The sequence below is a fragment of the Amblyomma maculatum genome, chromosome 1 (assembly GCF_055883805.1).
Source record: "Amblyomma maculatum isolate TAMU_Amacu chromosome 1, ASM5588380v1, whole genome shotgun sequence".
NCBI lineage: Eukaryota > Metazoa > Arthropoda > Arachnida > Ixodida > Ixodidae > Amblyomma > Amblyomma maculatum.
The window spans coordinates 466,253,992-466,275,977 of NC_139344.1; the positions used below are offsets into that span (position 1 = coordinate 466,253,992).

The 21,986-nt window shown below is 48.1% G+C and overlaps 1 protein-coding gene across 1 annotated transcript in view; it reads right to left on the minus strand.

Moving 5' to 3' along the window:
• Positions 1-19,803: 19,803 nt before the first annotated feature.
• The window catches only part of LOC146209871 (sodium-coupled monocarboxylate transporter 1-like), a 216,187-nt gene continuing 214,004 nt past the window's right edge, over positions 19,804-21,986 (minus strand). Inside the window, exons 14-15 of the mRNA XM_084581392.1 lie at positions 20,385-20,496; positions 19,804-20,119 (exon numbers count right to left, since the gene is read on the minus strand). Of these exons, the coding sequence (XP_084437518.1) occupies positions 19,804-20,119; positions 20,385-20,496 (428 nt within the window). The remainder of the gene's footprint in view (positions 20,120-20,384; positions 20,497-21,986) is intronic.

Genomic DNA, 21,986 nt, shown 5'->3' on the forward strand with positions numbered 1-21,986 from the left:
TTTTCTCTTTCCATGATATTTTCTTGTACTACTGGGACAAACGAAGGGAATATACACCCCCAGCCCCCTCTCTCCCCATAGCGCAGGCCGTGCACTGGCGAAGCTTGCAGACTCGGACGGCTCCATACCTTACACTTCTACATGGCCGATACCCAGACCAGTTTTCCTCATCATGCAGACTCTGCGGCAAACTAGGACACTCCATACACATCCTTCTTACATGCCCCAACTTTCCTCATTCCCTATCACCGAACGTCGCAGAGTCCTCCTGGGAGTTTATCATGAAGAGCACTTCCAGTCAAGAACAACGGAAGATTATCTCCAGTGCTATGAGGAGGATTGCTCTTCAAGGACTTTCTTTTGCCTTATAAGGGTGTCTCCCCACATAGCACGGGAGCACCCAAGTGCCATGAAGGGGGCTTCGCCCCCCCCCCCCCCCCCCCCCCGTTTGTTCAATGGCAATAAAATGTTTCTATCACCACCTAGCGCGTCAGAAAGCGTGGGTTGACTGGTATTTAGCGCAGACAACGTTGAATATCAGACGGCTGTGGCCCGGCCGGCCAATGGGCTAAGTGAAAATCTGATACGCTGATGCAGCGCCTCTTTACTTTACAATACCTGCCGAGTAAGGAGGATCCCAGCCCCGTCGGGGTGGTGCAGTGGTAAGACGCCCGACTACTGTGCCGGAGTACCCGGGTTCCAACCAGACCTCGGCGGCTGCGTTTCGATGGAGGAGAAACGAAGGGGCGTCCGTGTGCTGTGCGATGTCAGCGCACGTTAACGACCCCAGGTGGTCGAAATTACTTCGTATCCCTCCACTACTGCTCCTCTTTCTTTCCACTTTCACTCCCACCTTCCTCCCTTCCCTTGCGGAGCGGTTGAGGTGTCCACAAAGAACAAGTGATACAGTACCGCACCTTTCCCTTCCTATAAATCAATCAGTTTTCTCCGTTTGCCGAAACGCCAGCTCGCTATCAGCGGATCAATGTGCGTACATCCCAAGCCGAAACGGAGTCTTCTCTTCACTCGCTAGCGGCGTCAGCTGTGTAACGAAGTCATGGTACACCGAATGCCAGAGGGAAAAGAGCACAGCTTTATTTGAGCAACGCGTATTTATAAAAATGGCTTGGACAGCAGCGGATCGGTTATTGCGTATCAGTTATACATTTTGAGGCCGCACTGCGCATGCTGTCCCTCACGCATACGATACAAGCTGCATCAGTCAGTCGCTGCTATCTGTTGATCGCGCAACGTTCCTATGGGCCCACGCGATGCCTCACGCAACCTCCCGATAACTTAATTGCTCTGTTCATGTCTCCGACCACAACACGTCTTTCATGACAGCCGTGTTTCTCGAAAGAATACGTCTGAACAATTTAAAAAGGTTGTCTGTAATTGTACATACATGTCTTGCTCGTAATCCTTGCCTCAATCGATCGAAAAGGTGAAACAGCTGATGAGCTGCGCTAAAATTTCGCATTAGGAAGTAACGTAATCGTCGGCCATTTTTTTTTGGTTGCAGGTCCAGTAGGGCACAAGGTTTTGAAAAGTTGCGATAAAAGCATTGAGAATTCCGAAAGTAACGTTTATGAAATGTTGGGCTCGTCTAGAGCCGTATAGATGGGGAACGCTGAATGAACTAAGCAATGAGCTGAGCTCCTTAATCCAGACATTGTTCAGGTCACATGATAAGATGTTTAACTTTGTGCACCTGATCTAGTATTGCCTCACTTTGTCTGCTTTTGCTTTTTAAAGCCTTAACTCTACTCACCAGGGAAAAAAAAACAGGTAAAACCTCGGAAAATGACTGAGGCTGGTACTTTGAACCTCAAAATACGATGTCGAATCGGGACTTCATCTATTTCGTTAATGCCAAGCTAGGTGTCAAAGCATAGCAAATGTCATGTGATAATCGACGGCTTTTTAACATTGTCAGTTATACACTTATGTTGACCAATTGCCAAGCAAAAATAATTTGCATTTAGTAAATAGCATTTCATTCAAAATTTTCCCCACAAGATCTAATGGGAGTACACGTTTCGTTCAGCGCTTCTGACAAGCTGCAGCGTCTGTGCAGAAGAGTAAACTTTTCAGGACCCCGAAGGGCATTTTGCGGCAAGAGGCATGAAAAACGCTTTATTGCATGCCGTGCCCACGTAGTTTACGAGGTACCGTTTTCTTGCAGTGCATGATGTGTTGGACAGACGGGATGATGCATGAATGATCGCCTCCGTGAACATGTCTAGTCCCTTTACGCCGTGGTTCCAGAAAGACAATCTAGTTCTCCATTGTCGATAGTTCGAATGATGCGTTCCGCTCTTTCAGCAGTGCGCTATCCTCAAACATTATCCAGACCAGCGCACGAGGGAAATCTTTGAAGCCCTTGCGATCGCCCACAAAGGATCTTCACGTGCAAGCAAAACATTCATGTCATTGTCCCGCCACGAGTTGGCATACCTTAACACATGAGTGACAAGCTTAAGTGCCGTTCCTGACTTTGTTGTTTCGTCTTTTATGCTTCTGCGCATCTGTCGCTTTGTGTAATTACTCGCTCAGCAATGAATACAAGCAGTTGCTAGTCAGCGCTCATGTGTGTCTTTCTTCCTTCCTCCCGTTTTTTTTTGCGCTGCTTTATCCAAGATGATCGAGTAATATACCGTTGGAAAGTTTAGGCCAAACGAAATGCACTGTGCTAGTTAACCATCCGCATACTTCCTCGTTATTTACTTAATTGCATATAAACTCACACTTTCAGCTATAAGATCGTCATATAAAGCTGAAAACCCAAGGATTACTGCAAATGCTCTGTACTAGTTCACGGTATGAATTGATTAGTGTTAGTGAATTGTAGTTAAACCAAAACATTCCACTATAGATGGAATTCTAAGGTGAGGTATAAATGCAATATTGTAGCCAGACTCAAAATATAAACCTAATAACGGAGCTAATGCTCTACTAGGCTTAACGGAGTTTAATTGCTTCGAAAAGTTTTTTTTTGCTTCAGTACGCTTGTATGCAGTAGATCTCATTTACACTGTGCCCGCTTGACTAGTAAACTGGTCATGAGTGCATTATCGGTTCATATGTTTCTCTGGTCAATGTCAAAGTGGCTTTTGCGGGCAGTCTGTAAACTGAATACAATACTTGCGGCTAATTGCCTTGCAAGCAGATCTAGACCACATCGCATTGCTGTGTCGTAAATGGCATATGATAATGAACATTACCAAGTCCTAATAATTACGGTTCTGTAGGAAAGGTGAGCCTATAAGAAAGAACAACTTTTTAGATGAGCAGAAGATAGTATTGACTGAGGAAGCAAAATACCCGGGAGTCATATTTTCATCGATCCTAACCTGGAATGGCCAAGTAGACTATATACAAAACAGCAAAAGGCAGTCGCGTAATTAATGTCTTAAGAAGAAACTTCAGGAAAGCATCGCGACAAGTCAAATACCCAGGTAGCACAAAGTGGGCTATGAAGGGTGGGCCCCGGTGGGTCCGATGTAGGCAATGCAGGACAGCCCTGGTGGGCTCAATGTGGGTGCTGCAAGAGGGGCCGACGTAGGCCTGAAGGGGGCTGTCGACAAAGCACCCGATGGGCCCCACTAGGGACCGATGCAGGCAGCCCTTGCGGGACTGCCCACATTTTTCCGGCATTGCCAAAAGGGCACTTCCCGCCAACTCCCCCCGATGGTCCTACTTTGGACAGATTTGGGCAGCCGCTCTGGAGGAACATTTTTTTTTTATTTCGGTTAGCCCCTCAGACAATGACATCGGACCGGTGCGGGTTTTATAGCGCAAGCCGCACTTGGGCTTGCCCACATTATTCTCATAGGGGTCCGACGCAGGAAATTGACGGAAAGCCCTAGTCCAAGTTTTCCCAATCAATAGTTAGGCACATAAGTAATTATTTTATACATGTCTGCACTTTCTAAACAGCCACAATATTAAATTTTACAATAATTCATAACATTCATCTAGCCTAAATAACTTCATGTACATCTTGTTCAGGCTACGGAGATGTGTGTTCTGAATAGTAATATTGTACAGAGAGTTGCAGGCTGCCCACAGCAACCACATAAGGGGCAACAGTTAGCAGTCAGTTTGCTTAAGTATTTTTAGCGCAATTTGCAGGAGCGCGAGATCTAAAGCTATGTAAATTTCTAATCGACTAAACATGGCAACAACTGTTATACTAATCAGCTATAATAGTAATTTAGGGCTACATCTAATACAAATAAAGGTTGGAAACAATGATTACGCAATTGCAAGCACGCCTTCAAGCCCCATTACGGCCGATGTGGGACCGACAGCGGTATTGTGTGGGCAGCCCCAATTGGGCGGGGGTTGGTTTTGAACCTAAAGCCCACTTGCTGTTGCACGTGCCTTTAAATTCTGCACAAGGGACCGATTTTGGTATCATGCGGGCCCTACCGCTTTCCAGCCCCATTACGGCCCATGTGGGATATAAAGCAGTTTTATGTGGGCAGCCCCAATTGGGCTGGGTGTTGTTTTTGAACCGAGAGCCTACCTGTTGCTGCACGTGCCTTCAAAGTCCCCACAAGGGACCAATTTTGGTACCATGCGGGCAAGCCCGCCTTCCAGCCCAATTACTGCCTATGTGGGACCTAAAGCGGTTTAGCTAAGGCTGCCTCATTTGGGCTTCACGGGGGCTTGCCCAAATTGAGCTTTTATTCATATTTCACCTGCCCTCAAGTAACCTACAAGGGGCCGATTGGGGTAGCATGTGGGTATGTCCGTTTTCTTAGCCCACTACGGCCTATGTTGGTCCCACAAAGATTTAATGGAGGCGGCCTCATTTCGGATCTATGAGGGCTTTCCCATAAAAAGCCCACATTTAGGTTGGATTGCCCTCAAATATCCAGCAAGGGACCCTTCTGGTCTGGATGCAGGAATGTGCTCTGCATTAGCCCGAGCAATGCAGCTATGGGACCCATGCAGGAGGAACAGGGGCAAGCCCAAATGGGGCTTGCCCACTTTTGCCCCATCGGGGACCGATGCAGGTTTTATGATGGTTGCCCTAGCCCCACTTGCCTACATCGGACCTACTGGGGCCCCACATTCTGTGCTACCTGGTTAGGTTTAATAGGTTTCTAACGAGCGCCCTATCATGGACTATGCATCCGCATTCTGGGACTGAGTCCGTAACCCTTATCCAAAAATAATGAAGGACGCTTTGTAACAAACCCATATCAGAACACTATAACGTCATCGCCCTGAAGAGCATACTGAACTGAGACAAGCTTGCTACGCGCCGTACTGTACCTAGGTGTTCATTGTTAAATCAGACTGATCGGAATCGTATCGTCATCAACTGCCACGTCCTCCTAAAACCGACTACGTTCATATCACAAAGGAATGACCACAGAAAAAAATACGCGAAATTACTTGCCGTACAAAAAAACGCTGTCATCCTTTCCTCGCAGTATTGCCGTAAGGAATAAACTGCCTCAGGCCGTAGTGTCAGCAAGCTATCAGGACTATCTCCATGATAGGGCGTCGTTAGGCTGGGGCGGGGCGTGCCTTTTGCAGTGCATCTTTGTTTTGTAGTAAGTGTTGAATTGCTCGTCAGTAACAACTTGTTTTATCATACTGAAGCTTTGCTCTGTAATGCTTTTGACTTGCGGAAATTTCGTCCTAGGTGTGTGCCCGTGATTCTCCTAATAATGTTAGGTTTTTCCATGGCCAGTGTTTGCTTTTTCCACTTTGTGTTACATCCCACCTGCAACAATACCTTCGGGCGATGTGAAGTGTCATGCAAATAAACTAATAAATAAATCTAGCCTTCAGTAAAATGTAGCTCGAAATTGCAGTAATGAGTTAACCGCTCATAAATGATAAAAAAAATAATCGTGCATACAATTAAAATGGCTAGTGGAGGTTTCGGTAATATGTTGTTGCTTGCATAATATTCTCCTATTACGACGTCTTAACCATGATCATTATCGATTGTTCAATCTTCGAAATTGCGGCAAATTTATGCAATTATTCCCGGTGGTTTTTCATTGATGAGAAAATTTTATAAAGTACAAAAGGCAGAATTTTACTTTTAGAACACCCTCTCTCAGAAAGATGGTTTCTGACCAATACTTAGCAGTCATGATTAAAGTAAAGCGTGTGTAATAACGTGAACACCCCTGCAAATTGCCCGTACCCCTGAGAACACCGAACAATATTCGTTACACACTCACACGTGGAACCATGCGAAGACACATTCAAGAATTTTTAAGAACGCAATATGAACTAGCTAGCACTCATTACTCGCGATAGAGCGGGTTTACTTGCCAGTACGGGTTCCAGGACCAGCATTCAATGCACATATGCAACCAACGCTCACTTCCAAGACAAGCCGGAAAGAATAGATCCTTTACAAGCCGCTATTTCGTTTTTCACTAAGACAAGCACGTGCAATAGAGAGGCTGTACCTTGCCACATGACGCGATAGTGTAAGCTTTCAGCCAACATAGAAAGCCCCACTTTAACCGTGCCACATGAACGTGCCTGCGTGGCCTAGCGATAAGGTGAATGTAAAGGTCTTAGCAGGCTAAAATTTTATCACTCTCCCGAATGAAATGAGAGGCCCGAGATGGCAGCCCCTGCCAAACGTAATGTCAGGAAGACCAACGTCCAGTTAGTGCTCGGCCATGTCAGCTGCCAGCTACCGCTTCCCCACTAACGACAGCTTTACGGACGGACATGATCCATGAACATGAGCCATTACAGGCTATAAACCCTGCAGAATATTCAACATGACGAGGACAACCTCTTTTTATGCAAGGCATAAATTGATACAGCAAAAACATTAAGGACCAAGCATGAAGAATAAAGAAACGCAGCGTGAGGTGGCGCTTTATGGCGAACGGTGAGAAAGGCGCCGTACCTTTCAAACGCTGTTCTGTTTCGGAAAAAAAGTAATTTCGACCAATGTTGGGAAGCGCTTGCTTTTTGTGCAAGCCGTCACGCTTTTCTTGCGGTATCATGAAGACTGAATAGCCATGTTCCGGAGGAGGAGGAGGAAGATGAGGAGGAAAGGAAGGGAGGTTAACCGGTAAAAGAAACCGGTTTGTCACCCTGCACTGGGGGAAAGGGGTGAGAGGGTATAAAATTTGCGAGTAAGAGAGGGATGGGTGAAGTCAGTAAATGTCTATTCACACTTGCGACCAGAGGAGAGGAGCTCGCCACTACCGATGTTCACACTTGCGATTGTCGTTTTCTCGAAAAACGAATTCGGAGTAGGAGAGCTGCAGGGCGATGACAGCGAAGCAGCCGCTTGCCAGACACTTCAGCTTTTTCAGACGAGAACGCCGACGACGAATAGAGGGTGTCAATAACCGTGGTGTCAATATAAAATGTTGCGCCTGCGTGAAAAACCCATTTCTCAAAAGTTCATGGTACTTACCGGATAGTCCGAATATCTTTCCAATCTCCTCCCAGGCCATATCCTTCTCGCTGCCTTTGAATTCCCGGTGCAGTTTGTTGAAAAGGTATTCTTTAATTGCATTGAGAAGGTGCTCGATCGAGTACTCCGGGACCTCGCTTATTGGTGAAATGGTTTGCGACTAGTAGTCGCGCGACTAGAAAATCGAGCAGTCCCCGATCGGCCCGCGGCAGTCGCTTTTCGACCGACGCGACCATTTGCGACTGTCGCTTTTCGACCAAAACGGTCGCGCGACCGCTGCTAGTCGCAAGTGTGAACGGGCCTTTAGTCACATCACAGACATGTCACATCTCATCACGCCATAGTCATGTTACGTTACATAACAGCAAAATTATAGCCTTTCGATCAGGCCTGTGTTTTTCATAAATCTCATCAGTGCTTGAAGGCTTTCAACGCAGACGATCGCCGTGACCAGGGACCTAGAATCTCAGTTTCAGCCAGCGGGCGCATCTAGACGCTCCAGCGCACAGCATAGACACTGTCTTTCCTCACTGTATATGGGGCAGTCACAAAGAATGTGGCCTAAGTCTCGTCGCACCCAAAATTTGTACATGCAGGGCTATTTGCCACAACTATCACAAAAGAATAAGTTTGTAAATGCTACACTAACCCGCAGGCGACACAGCAAAGATTCTTCACGTTGGGGTAGGCGAGGTGGAAGCCCGAGCTTCAGGTCTGGGTCCAGAGATTTTAAGCGGCAGTTCGCAAACTGGCCAGAATCCCTCAAGGAGTGTGTGTGTTCCCGTAAAAGTGCGCGAAGCCTGCCAGCTGCGTCTGCTCTGAAAAAGGAGATCAACACACAATCGCTGTTGGTGGGCTCTTCGTGCGACCTCGCCCACACGGAGATTGCCCGTTATGCCACTGCGTACAGGCCGATTGCTGCAGCCATACGCGCAAAGGATGGCATAGCGTTTGCACATTAAAGAGCAGAAATGCGCTTGCCGAGCCTAGGAGAAATTTGGCGCGAAAAAAGAAAACAAGCAAAACGCTGAATGAGCGCGTTTCCAAGGGCAACGGCTCGTGTAGTAAAGCGAGCGGAGAACCGCCCCTCACCACAGGGATACGCAATTAGTGAGGAGGAGAGCTAACCCCTCAACGTTATACCCTCAATAAACTAAAAGAAGCGCAATCTTGATCTCCTCCTTCGACGCCGCCATTCCTCCTCTCGCGATTCTAACTTGGCTCCACCTACGCGGTGCACGGCTAGCGCACGCTCTCCGGAGCTGGCGCCGGTAAACGCACTGGAGCCGGGTGTCACCAGAGCATTTCAGCTTGCATTTTGTCGCAATGTGTTAACATTAAATATTACTCGCTGCTGAAACATCAATGAAGAACGTCGACAGGGATTTTCTGCTAACATAGTTTCAGCTTTCAGTGTCTTACACAACACGTACTCGATTTCGGCGTCGGTTCAACTTGCCTTCACATCAGTGCGTCCCATTTCTGTCACTCGTTGGCCAAACTGAGCGGCATGCTTTAAAAAAATTGTAACTAGGCGGTAGACCAGATCAATTTAGCGAACCTCTGTGTACAGTTTCAGTGCAGCTTTGACTGGCTTGCGAGCTGCCGACAGACTTGAGATGCTGTTGGTTTCGTGGGGTTTAACGTCCCAAAGCGACTCAGGCTATGAGAGGCTTTAGTGGAGGTCTTCAGAAATTTTGACCACCTGGGGTTCTTTAACGTGCACTGATATCGCACAGTATACGGGCGCCTTGCTTTTCGCCTGGCATCAAAAGGCGGTCGCCGAGGCCGGGATTCGATCCTGCGTCCTTGGGCTCAGTAGTCGAGCGCTGTAACCACTGCGCCACTCCGGCGGAGTAAACTCGAGATGCGTGGCAGCAGTTGTCTTCAACGTCGTTTGAACTTTAGCTGCAGATCTATCAGCGCTTGTATGCGTGGCGTGCGAAATCAAGAACTAGACCACCAAACGAAAGCGAAGCCCGAAATATGTGGCTTTTTCCGGTTGCCTAAGAGCAGTCACTGTTTCGTTACATGCTGCAACACACTCAAAATATGCAGTTGCTAACAACGCCTCAGAAAGCATGGCTCAGTATCTAAGAACCAAGGACTTTATTCTATAGACCAACACCGTGTTTACAAACACGGCGCGGCAGCCCACTTGGGGATGAAAATTAGGGTTAGCGCCCGTAGGAATACATGGAACCGAAATATTTCAAAGCAGTTTTGTCTTTTCACGGGGCATCTACGATGTCGTTATTCGACACAAAGCAACCATGAACACCCTAGAACAGATAGCGAAAATATAAAATCTCATTACCTAGGCGATAGGCGAAGTATTTTAAACATACCGCGAAACATGTGAGGGTGCGGGTTGGGAGGGAGACCCGTAAAAATACACGTAAACACTACTTACCGGAACATTTTTCTCATTTCGCATACCATCAGAAATGGTGGCCTGGCGGGAAACGTTGACCAGCGCTTTGAAGAAGAGTGTGAAAAAGTATGGTGCGTCATTACGGAGTCAGTCTACTTTCAAAACTCCCCGAATAACCTGTGTTATGAATCCAGACGCCGCTAAAAGGCGAGCTGGGTGTAGCGAATCACGCATATTTGCTTACGCTCTGATATGCTGCCGCATAGCGTAAATAAGCTTGATAATACTGTCACTCCAGTGATACATCCTAAACAGAATGACATTTAAAAAGCAGTTGTCAAACGCCATACAACAATATGGACCAAAAGACATTCGCGCATTGGAGCAGACGACAGCGCAGCTGGCGATACCCACCGCGGCCGCCTCCAGCTACGGAGCATCTGCTAGCGACAGCGCCAGTGGAGCATGGTCGTCTGTAACTGTGCGCGGTCAGTTTATCGTGTTGTGAACGGTCCCGCAAGTCGTCAGTCTTGCATTACTTGCAAGAGAATGTAGTTTGTCATGCAGCATGACGTCGGAGCGTCGCACAAGACGTTCAGCAAAAAAAATGAGGAGGGTTCAACGCTGCTGAACCGAGCAAAATGTTGCGGTAAGTTGTGTTTACATGTGTTGCTATGGGATCGCCCTCTCAGCTCGCACCCTCATACGTTTCGCGGTGTTTTAGAAATACTTCGCTTCGGTAATGAGATTTCACACTTCCACAATCTGTTCCAATGCATTCATGGTTGCTCTGTACCGAATAACGACATCACAGACGACCCGCGAAATTAGAAAACTGCTTTGGAATATTTCGCTTCCATGTATTCCTATGGGCGCGCTAAGCCTACTTTTCATCCCCAGTCGGCCCACGCTTGCGATAGAAGCGCCACCACATCGTGCTTACGTCACAGATAGGTGTTGATCTATACTCAATCGATGTCTAACGCGAAAAGTGTAAAAACATATGACGCGCGGGCATGCGGCACTTGGCAAGGAAAAAAAATGAACGAATCCGTACAAAGTGCGAGCCGGTATATTAGGTTAGAGATGAGCAATTACTCACTTAATTCAGAGAGCCGCGACCATAGCGTTGAGTTGGTCCGCTCGGCCAATTCGTTGCCGCAAAACCTTCCTCCACGCCACATCTCGAATCGCGGACGGTTTTATAAACAACTGATTGCCATCAGAGCCATCAGAGGTGCAGCGGTGGCGTAGCGGTAGAACATCTGCCTCGCTTGCAAGAGGACCGGGATTCAAATCCCGGTGCCGCGCAATTCTCCACCGGATGAAAAAAAAAATCCGCGTGTCGATGGAATTGCATACACAGGTTTGGGATGCGACCTGATGCCGGTGAACACGTCCGGCAGCGCACTCCCTCATCAGAACAGGAGTTGGCCACCCTGGTGTAGTAATTGGCCGCAACCTCCTATGATAAGCTCCAAAAAAACCCCGGCCCTCAGTCACCAGCGGCTGCGGAACAACTGACCACGGCGGCGGTCAGACCTGTGACTCAGCAGCGGGGGCTAAGAAAGCCTGGCTCCGCTAAACAGGCCGCCATTGGAAACTGACCCTGGCAACGTTTAATGCTAGAACCCTAGCTAGTGAAGCTAGTTTAGCAGTGCTGTTAGAGGAACTAGAGGGCATGAAATGGGATTTCATACGGCTTAGTGAGGTTAGGAGGCCGAATGAGGCATATACTGTACTGAAGGATGGGCATGTACTGTGTTATCGAGGTTTACCAGAGAGGCGACAACTAGGAGTAGGTTTCCGTGTCAATAAGTATATATCGGGTAATATAGATGAATTCTATAGTATTAATGAGAGGGTTGCAGACATCGTAATTAGGCTTAATAAGCGGTATAAACTGAAGGTTGTACAGGCCTATGCACCTACATGTAGTTATGATCAGGCAGTTGAAAGCTTCTATGAAGATGTAGAATCGGCAATGCGAAAAGTAAAGACGCAGAATACTTTACTAATGGGCAACTTCAATGCCAAGGTAAGAAAAAACAGGCAGGAGACTAGGCACTAGGTGACTATGGCATTGGTTCTAGGAATAGCAGGGGGGAGTTACTAGTTGAGTTTGCAGAGCGCAATAACTTACGAATCATGAATACCTTCTTCAACAAACGGAAGAACCGAAAATGGACACGGAAAAGTCCTAACGGAGAGACTAAAAATGAAATCGACTTCATAATGTGTTCAACCCCCGCCATTATGCAAGATGTAGAGGTAATCGGGAAAGTGCGATGCAGTGACCACAGGATGGTGAGGTCCCGAATTAGCCTAAATCTGAAGCAGGAACGCAACAGATTAGTAAGAAAGAAACCCATCAACGAATTAGCGGTGAGGGGGAGGGCAGAAGAGTCCAGGATCTCGCTACAGAATAGGTATTCAGCTCTAACTGAGGATAGCGACATTACCCAAGAGGCAAGGAACAATTATTTCAGAAATTTCATTACTGAGTGCGCGGTAGAAGTAGGCGGTAGGATAGTTAGAGAGGATACCGGTAAGCTGTCTAAGGAGACGAAAGTTTTGATTAAGAAACGCTATAGTATGAAAGCTTCCAATCCAGCAGATCAGATCGAATTGGCCGAGATATCAAAGCTAATCAATAAGCGCAAGGTGGCCGATATAAGGAAGTATAACATGGAGAAAATTGAGCATGCTGTAAAGAACGGGGAAGCCTTAAAGCGGTAAAGAAGAAATTGGGCATAGGCAAAAATCATATGTATGCGATAAGGGACACGTCGGGCAACGTCATCACTAATATGGAAAAGATAGTCAAAGTAGCCGAGGAGTTTTACACAGATCTCTACAGTAGCCAAAGTAGTCAAGACCGTAATGAGATTGCCGGTAGGGAAAAACAGTCAGACGTTCCACCAGTGACGAAGGACGAGGTCAAGAAAGCGCTAGAAACTATGAAAAGGGGGAAATCAGTTGGAGAGGATCAGATAACTACAAATTTGCTGAAGGACGGGGGGGATATCGTGCTAGAAAAACTGGCCACCCTGTATACGCAGTGCCTGGTGTCATCGACGGTACCGGAACCATGGAAGAATGCAAACATTATCCTCATTCACAAGAAAGGGGACTCTAAGGACCTTAAAAATTACAGACCAATCAGCTTGCTGTCTGTTACGTATAAGGTATTTACTAAGGTAATCGCTAATAGAATCAGGACAACCTTAGACTGCAATCAAGCAAAGGATCAAGCAGGGTTTCGGAAACGGTACTCTACTATCGATCATATCCATACCATCAATCAGGTGATAGAAAAATGCTCGGAATATAACAAGCCCTTATACATAGCATTCATTGATTACGAAAAAGCATTGGACTCAGTTGAAACCTCGGCGGTGATGCAGGCATTGCGAAATCAGGGGGTAGACGAGCCGTACGTGAAAGTGCTGGAAGATATATATAGTGGCTGCACAGCAACCATAGTTCTGCATAAAGCAAGTAACAAAATTCCCATAAGGAAAGGTGTTAGGCAAGGAGACACAATCTCCCCAGTACTATTCACAGCTTGTTTAGAGGAAGTATTCAGAGAATTCGAATGGGAGCAGTTAGGGATAAGGGTAGATGGAGAATACCTCAGTAATCTGCGATTTGCTGATGACTGCCTTGCTGAGCAACTCGGGGGATGAACTGCAAATAATGATTGATGACTTAGACAGGAAAAGTAGAAAGGTAGGCTTGAAAATCAATATGCAGAAGACTAAGATAATGTTCAACAGCCTCGGGAAGGAACAGCAGTTTACATTAGGTAGCGAAATACTGGAAATAGTAGGCGAATATGTCTACTTAGGACAGGTAGTAACCGCAGATCCGGACCATGAAAATGAAATAACAAGAAGAGTAAGATTGGGATGGAGCGTATTTGGCAAGCACTCGCAGATTATGACTAGAAGCTTACCGGTATCGCTCAAGAGGAAAGTATACAACAGTTGCATCTTGCCTGTACTCACCTATGGGGCTGAAACGTGGAGGCTAACCAAGAGAGTTCTACTTAAGTTGACGACAACCGAGAGGGCTATGGAACGAAAAATGGTAGGGGTAACATTAAGAGATAGAAAGCGTGCAGAGTGGGTCAGAGAAATAACTCAAGTTATCGACATTCTAGTAGAAATTAAGAAGAAGAAATGGACATGGGCAGGACATGTAGTGCGAAGAGAGGATAACCGATGGTCGCTGAGGGTAACAAACTGGATTCCAAGGGAAGGAAAGCGTAGCAGGTGGCGGCAGAAAGTTAGGTGGGCGGATGAGATTAAGAAGTTCGCAGGGGTCATGTGGATGCAGCTAGCACAGAACCGGGTTAAGTGGAGAAATATGGGAGAGGCCTTCGCCCTGCAGTAGGTATAATCAGGCTGATGATGATGATGATGATGATTGCCATCATAGCCACGTGTGCTGCACCTGAACGCGCAGCAACATGGCATTTCGACCGAAGCAACCTAAGCAGCGCGAAAGAGGGGCGAGCCGTAGCAAAACACATGACGATATGCGCCGCGCATGCTCTCTTTTACACCGGCGGAAAGGAGGAAGCCAACACAACAAGCAAGAAAAAAGCGCGCGGAAAAACGTGACAGCACTCGGCCAATGGGAGGGTCGAACGCCGAAGGAAAGCGCCGGAAAGGAAGTGGGCGGTAATCTTCACATGTTGGCACTAGTTTTAGTTTATTCAGGGGTTTTACACGGGGCAGCAGCAAAATTCGAAGGTTGACGGAACTTTCAAATAATGAAGGACATGAGGAAAGAAAAAAAATTAGGTGGTGGTTTAAGTTTTGTTAATCCTGGAGGGAAGCGAAAGCATTAAGAACGTAGCTAGGCTCATTGCGAAGCTTGCATTAAACACATTGTGCGGTTCTCTAAACGTAAAGCCCGTTCTTAACCAGTTTCTTCGGCACGCTACTTATTCAGGACCTCATTCCGACGGGCCTTCTTCGTCTTCCGTCACTCTACTGCAGCAGGGTTTGTCTTCCTACATCTCGCGCAGTGTTGTAACCTAGGCAGGAGCCCAACGGCTCCGATTTATACACGTGTCGCCCCTCTAGCGCCATCTACTTCCACGTGACACTCACGTCACCTCACTTGACTGACAGCGGTCAAGTGGTGGCCTACCTGACTATGCCCCAAAGTCCCATGGCGACTACCAGGTCACGTGACCTTGACAGTGGTCACGGGGCACTTGCTGGCCTACATTATTATGCCCTAAAGTAACACAGCAGTTTGATCCTTTGAATCTCCCTCAAGGTGAAAACCGGGTGATAGCCAACAGCACCTCACGTGACCTTGACAGCGGTGACGTTCCGCTTAAGGGACACGCTAAGGGACAAGGCAAGCGGCATCATCACGAATATGGAATATGGACAAAAGCGCCAGTATAAATGTTGAAGACCTTCTCGAAAAACAGGTAAATAAGTTGCTTCCATCACGCTTCGACTTACGCCGCCCTATTTACAGGCCTTCAAAAAATGCTGTCACATGAACAGCTGTTACTTTAATCATTCGCCAAGTGCGTACAACCTGCTTCATCTTAGAGAGCAAGGCCCAGAAAAGCAGATTTTGTTATCTCGGGCGCGGCTGGAAGCTTCAGAGTGACGCTGCAGTCACGAGGAAATTTTTTTTTTTTGCGCCAGGTGTTTGCGGCTGGTAATAATGCCACTTTGCGTAAACACTGGTTTGATGGAAACAACGTAGCTACCTGTTTTTCGAGATCTACAGCTCTGGCATTGATACTATATCTATGAAGCCGATAATTACAAAAATAGTTAGTTACTTTGTACTGATTAATCCACTGTATTGAAATAAAAAATACTGCAGGTTAACATGGGCGACACTGAACAGCACTCAATTGGTGTCACTGTGCTAAGGCTAACCGCATTTTTAAAAATCTTGGTCCCAGTTAGCTGGGACACCTTAAATATAGTGGTAGCATAGCAGCCATATTTCTGCATAAAGAAAATAACAAGATTCATATAAAGTAAGGTGTTAGGCAAGGAGACACGATCTCCTCAGTACTATTCACAGCTTGCTTAGAGGAAGTATTATGAGTTTTGGAATGGGAGCAGTTATGGATAAGGGCAGATGGAAAATATCTCAGCAATCTGCGATTTGCTGATGACGTTGCCTTGCTAAGTAACTCAGAGGATGAACTGCAAAGAATGATTGATGACCTAAACAGGAAAAGTAGAAAGGTAGGCTTGAAAATTAATATGCAGAAGACTAAGGTAAGGTTTAACAGACTCGGGAAGGAAAAGCAGTTTACGTAAGGTAGCGAAGCACTGGAAGTAGTAGGCGAATACTGTCACGTTGGCAAAAGGCGTATGAAGGCCGCAGAGCCGGTAACACAGAGAACCAGGTGTTGGCGAATTCCAGGGGCGAGCGGTTCGAGCGCGAAAACGGGAACTTTGTCGTCTTCGGCCTCTCTTTCTCGTCTTCTTCACACTGGCAGCATTAGCTCCCCCCCCCCCCCCCCTAATATCTCTGCACCCCAATTCTTGGCCGATCCCCCTGTGTGGGTATGTGCCATCACATTAGAGGAGAACAACAACAACAATTAGCTCCCCCGGCGAGAAAGCATCGACGCGATGCTCGAAGCAAGTCACGAACTCACAGGTAGGACGTCCTCGCGTGATAAGGTTTGAGGCGAAGAACTTGGATCATCTCTGGGCGTGCGGCACAACGTGATCGTGGGGCCTCGTGAGGAACGACTTCGTAGTTGAGAGTGCCAACGCGGCGCAGAATTCTGTAAGGGCCGACGTAGCGACGCAAGAGCTTTTCGGTAAGTCCGCGTCGTTGAATTGGAGACCAAACCCAGACAAATCATCCGTCTGATATTCAACCTCACGGTGCCGCAGGTTGTAGCGCCGCGCATCCTGCACCTGCTGCTCACGGATTCGCAGCTTAGCGAGCTGGCGGGCTTCTTCGGCACGTTGCAAAAAGTACGCAACGTCATCATTGGGGTGGTCGTCGACATGGGGCAGCATGGAATCGAGTGTTCTGGTGACTTGGTGGCCATAAACAAGGCTAAACGGCTTCATACTGGTCGTTTCTTGGAAGGCTGTATTGTACGCGAACGTTACGTAAGGTAGGACTGCGTCCGCCGTTTTGTGCTGAACGTCCACATACATTGAACGCATGTCGGCAAGCGTTCTGTTTAAACGTTCGGTTAATCCGTTTGTTTGGGGATGGTATGAAGTAGTCCTGCGGTGACTTAAGTCAAGAATATGCTGCATAAGCTCAGCAGAAAAGGCAGCACCTCGGCCCGTGATCACAACCCGGGGAGCACCGTGGTGGTGGTGAAAAACTTTATATGGGGAGCACCGTTGCGCAGGACGATTTGCAGTACAAAGAATTTTGCAACTTCTATAGCGGTTCTACTCGGAAGGGCTGCTGTCTCCGCACAACGTGTCAGGTAGTCGGTGGCCACTATTATCCACTTTTGTCCGGAGCTTGAGGTAGGGAATGGTCCTAACAAATCCATCCCGATTTGTTGAAACGGCTGGGAAGGAGGCTTTATGGGTTTTCGGAAGCCGGCTGGCTTGACAGGAGGAATTTTTCGGCGCTGACAGTCACGGCAAGTGCGAACATAATTTGTAACGTCATGTCCCAGACGAGGCCAGTAATAACCCCAGGAAGCGCCGAAGTTCCTTCTTTAAAACTTCATGCTGGCCAAGTTGGTAGTTCATCTTGATGTAGGGGATTTTGTAGCGCAAACAAAGAAAAAGGGTGTGTCTACATCTCCCCTTCTTGTCCTTGTCTTTGGTCGTGCTAAAAAAAACCCTACATCCAGAAGTTCCTTCTGGTCCCGTGACGGCGGGAAATGCGCTATGGCAACCATTTTCTGGGGATCAGGAAGGCCCCTTCCTTGTTGACGACGTGGCCTAAAAATTTCAATTCTTCATAGGCGAAGTGGCATTGTTCTGCCTTCAATGTAAGACGGGAGGACTTTTAAGCTTGCAGCACCGCCCCGAGGCGACGAGTGTGCTCTGAAAAACTAGGGGCGAAGACGATCACATCTTAAAGGTATACGAGCCAAGTCTGCCATTAGAGGTCCGCGAGGACGCTGTCCATACGCCTTTGAAAAGTCGCTGGCGCGGAGCAAAGGTCGAACGGCATAACCTGAAACTCGTACAGCCCGTCTGGAGTGATAAATGCAATCTTCACGGGGTCCCTCTTGTCTACCTCGATTTGCCAGCACCCAGTTTGAGGCCCATGGAAGAGAAATACTTGGTGTTGCATAGGCGATCTAAAGCGTCATCGATTCTGGGCAGGGGATAAACATCATTTTTAGTTACTTTGCTGAATCGTCGGTAATCAACACAGAACCCTAAGGTGCCGTCTTTCTTCTTGACAAGAACGACAGGTGCCGACCAGGGGCTCTGAGATGGTCGAATAACACCGTGATCAAGGATTTCCTTAAGTTGAGTGGTAATTGCGGCACGCTCCTTAGATGAGACACGATAGGGTGACTCTCGAAGTGGTTGTACTATATCGTCCGTAATTATACGATGTTTTACAATGTGTGTGCGACCGACGCGCGGCAGCGACGCGAACACAGTTCTGTAGCGATTGAGAAGGTTCCTCAGGATATCTTGCTCCGTCTGCGGTAGTGCCAGGTTGATGTCGTACTTTAGGTCGGCGACTCCCTCTTGTTCCGGTCGAGAACCACAAGTTAAATTGTGCACGCACCTAGTTTCAGCGATGGCATCAATATAAGCGACCGTTGTTCCCTTATTGAGATACCGCTGTTCGTTGGTGAAATTGGTGAGAAGTAAGTCGACTTCGCCATCTTCGAGGATGACAACAGCCCTAGCAACAACAATGCCGCGATCGAGAAGCAAAGGCGGTTTACTCTCGATGACACTTTCCACTCCCCGGAGGGTGTGTACACCGACGGTCAACATTACACTGGAGCGGGGAGGAACAGCCACGTACTCGTCGAGAATGTGGAGCGGCACCGGCAGAACACAGTTAACTTCGAGGGCATTCTCTGTCGAAAACTGAACCGACTGAGATTGCCGGTCGATGATGGCGCCGTTTTCCGTAAGGAAGTCCATACCGAGTATAACGTCTCTGGAGCAATCTGCTAGCACAACAAACGTTGCCAGGAAGGTTCGCCCTTGAACTGTGACTAGCCCTGTGCCCGTTCCTCTAGGTTTATTCAAATCTACTCCAGCGGTACGTATCTGAGGGCCGTCGCAAGCTGTCGTAACCTTCTTGAGTGCCGCGGCGAATGATCCACTGATTATGGAATAATCGGCCCCAGTATCCACCAAAGCAGTTACGGCGACTCCGTCAACTGAAAGCTTTAAATCGGCTGGCGGTTACGTCTCACTGCGGTAATGTCAAGGTGTCCCGTCTCGGCTCCGGTGCGTCGAAGAGGTGCGGTGTCGTAGAGAAGGAGTCGGGCTACGCTGTTGGTAGGGTTGTCGACTTGCCGTTAACTTGGGCGGCTCGGTAATCGTCGTCGTCTCTGGGTTGTTCGGCGTCGGCGAAGTGGTTTGCTGCATTTGAGGTGTGGCTGCATTTCTTCGTCGAGCAGTCACACCTCAAGAGGCTGCTGCGTCTAGTTTCCCCTACGGGGATTTCTAGACTATTCCCGCGGCTTGAACGAATTGTAGCGGCGAGGCGAAGGTGATTGGTGGCGCTGGGCTGAGTCTGGGTTAGAAAGGTAGTCGGCAATCTACCGTGGAAGCTCTCCCGGCTGCGGACAACGAGCACCGAAGGGGAATCCGCGAAGGCCCATCTCTTTGTACGGGAAGCGACACCAGACATGCCCAGCTTCGCCACGATGGTAACACAGCGGCCGGCAGTCCACGATTCGCCAGATGGCAGTTCTGCGGCGCCTGGGTCGCTGGAAGAAGGTCGGCTGGGAAGGTGGCAGTGGCATTTCGGGAGCGGCCGGCGCAGGCGCTTCGTAACGTGGTGTTGAAGGCGGCAGAAAATGGCTTGCAACGGTGGCTTAACTCATTGTAGGTGGTTGTGGAGGGCATGCAACAAGCGGCGCGGCACCCAAAGCTTGTTGCACTTCTTCGCAAACAACGTCAGTGACATATGCAACTTGCGGCTGCGCCGGCGTATGCAAGAGTTTCGTCAGCAATTCATACACAATGGCTCGAATCGTCTCACGCAGTGAGTCTCCTGATGACACGGTTGACGTCTCAGCACATGTGGACAGCATCGACACGGCCTTGCGCTCGTACTGCCGTGCCCGCATGTCCCGCGATCTCTCGATGGAAGTAGCTTCCGTGACAAAAGAATCTGCGGCCACTGGCGGACTGCGAACGTGGCCGGCGAAGAGCTGTTCTTTCACAACTCATTAATAATCACACTTTCCGCTGCTATTCCGACATGTTATGATCTGCGTGGCGGAACAAGAGCTTCATCTCCTCCGCGTACACCATCACGCTTTCGTTCGGATGCTGAATGCGATTCTGAAGTAGAAGATCGGCTTTTTCTTTACGGAAGGGGCTAATAAATGCCTGACGAAATTCTGCTTTGAAGGTGTCCCATGTTTGCAAGCGAGATTCATGATTGACGTACCAGGTCCTCGCAGAGTCCTCCAGGGGAAAGTAGACATGGCGCATCTTCGCGTTCGTGTCCCAGGCATTAAAGGTGGCCACCCGTTCGAACTGGTCCAGCCAGTCCTTGGCGTCTTCACGGGGAAGACCATGAAAGCGAGGGGGGTCTCGCAGGTGAAGTAGAACATTGGCAGGAATCTCTTGTGTGCTAATAGCGATAGTCTGTGCACTTGTAGATCGTAGATCAGGAAGGGGACCGAATTCGGGGGATAGGCGACGTAGTCGCCGGCTGCCCTGGTGAACAGGCGTTTCTATCCTGGGAATGCGTCCTTGTGTGCAGTCGTGGCTTAAAAGGGGTGTCCGGTACATGAACGATCTGCCCAGCACTTCTCCACTAGATGTCGCGTCGCAAAACGGCGTGTGAAGGCCGCTGAGCCGGTAACACAAAGAACCCAGTGTTGTTGTTGTTGTCCAAATAACGTATGGCACATACCCACAGAGGGGGATCGGCCAAGAATTGGGTAGCAAAGAATAATTTTTTTTAAAATATACTTGCATAAAAAAAAAGATGATTTGAGGGATAGAGGAAAGGAAACAAAACCCAGTGTTGGCGAATTCCAGGGGCGAGTGGTCCTAGCGCGAAAACGGGAACTTCGTCGTCTTCTGCCTCTCTTCCTCGTCTTCTTCACACCGGCAGCAATATATCTACTTAGGACAGGTGCATAATAGGACCATAACAAGGAGAATAAGACTGGGATGGAGAGTATTTGGCAAGCTCTCGCAGATAATGACTAGCAGCTTACCGGTATAATGCATAAGAGGAAATTAAAAACCAGTTGCCTCTTACCTGTACTCACCTGTCATACTGAAACGTGGAGGCTAACGAAGAGGGTTCTACTTAGGTTGAGGACAATGCAGAGGGCTATGGAACGAAAAATTTTAGAAATAAGAAGCGTGCAGAGTTAGTCAGAGAAATAACTCAAGCTACGGACATTCTAGTGGTAATCAAGAAGAAATGGGCATGGGCGGGACATGTAAGGCGAAGACAGGATAGCCGATGGTCACTTAGGGTAACAAACTGGATTCCAAGGGAAGCAAAGTGAAGTAAGAGGTGGCAGAAAGTTGGGTGGGTGGACGATGTTAAGAAGTTCGGAGGAGTAAAAAGCATGCAGCTAGCTGAGGACTGGGTTAATGGAGGAATATGGGAGAGGCCTTCGCCCTGCAGTGGGTATAATCAGGCTGATGATGATGGTGATGACGTGCTACTTGGTGGCCTACGTTTTTATGCCCCAAAGTCACATGCCGATCAGCAGGTCACGTCATCTTGGCCTTGGTAGTGGTCACGCCCCATTTAGTCTTGTCCTTTAAGTGGTCCCGGGCCACTTAAGGGCCTACGTGACTATGCTCCAAAATCACATGGCGACTACTCGTCACGTGGCATTGACCTTGATAGTGGTCACGGGCCACTTGGTGGCCTTCGTGATCATGCCCCAAAGTCATAGGCTGACCTCCAGGCTTAACACAGTAATTTGCCCTCTAAATCTTCCTCAGGGTTAAAACCGTGCACACCCCACGGCTTTCGCTTCAGATTTGCTTTTCTTGCTTTTTTTTGTGTGTGACGCTG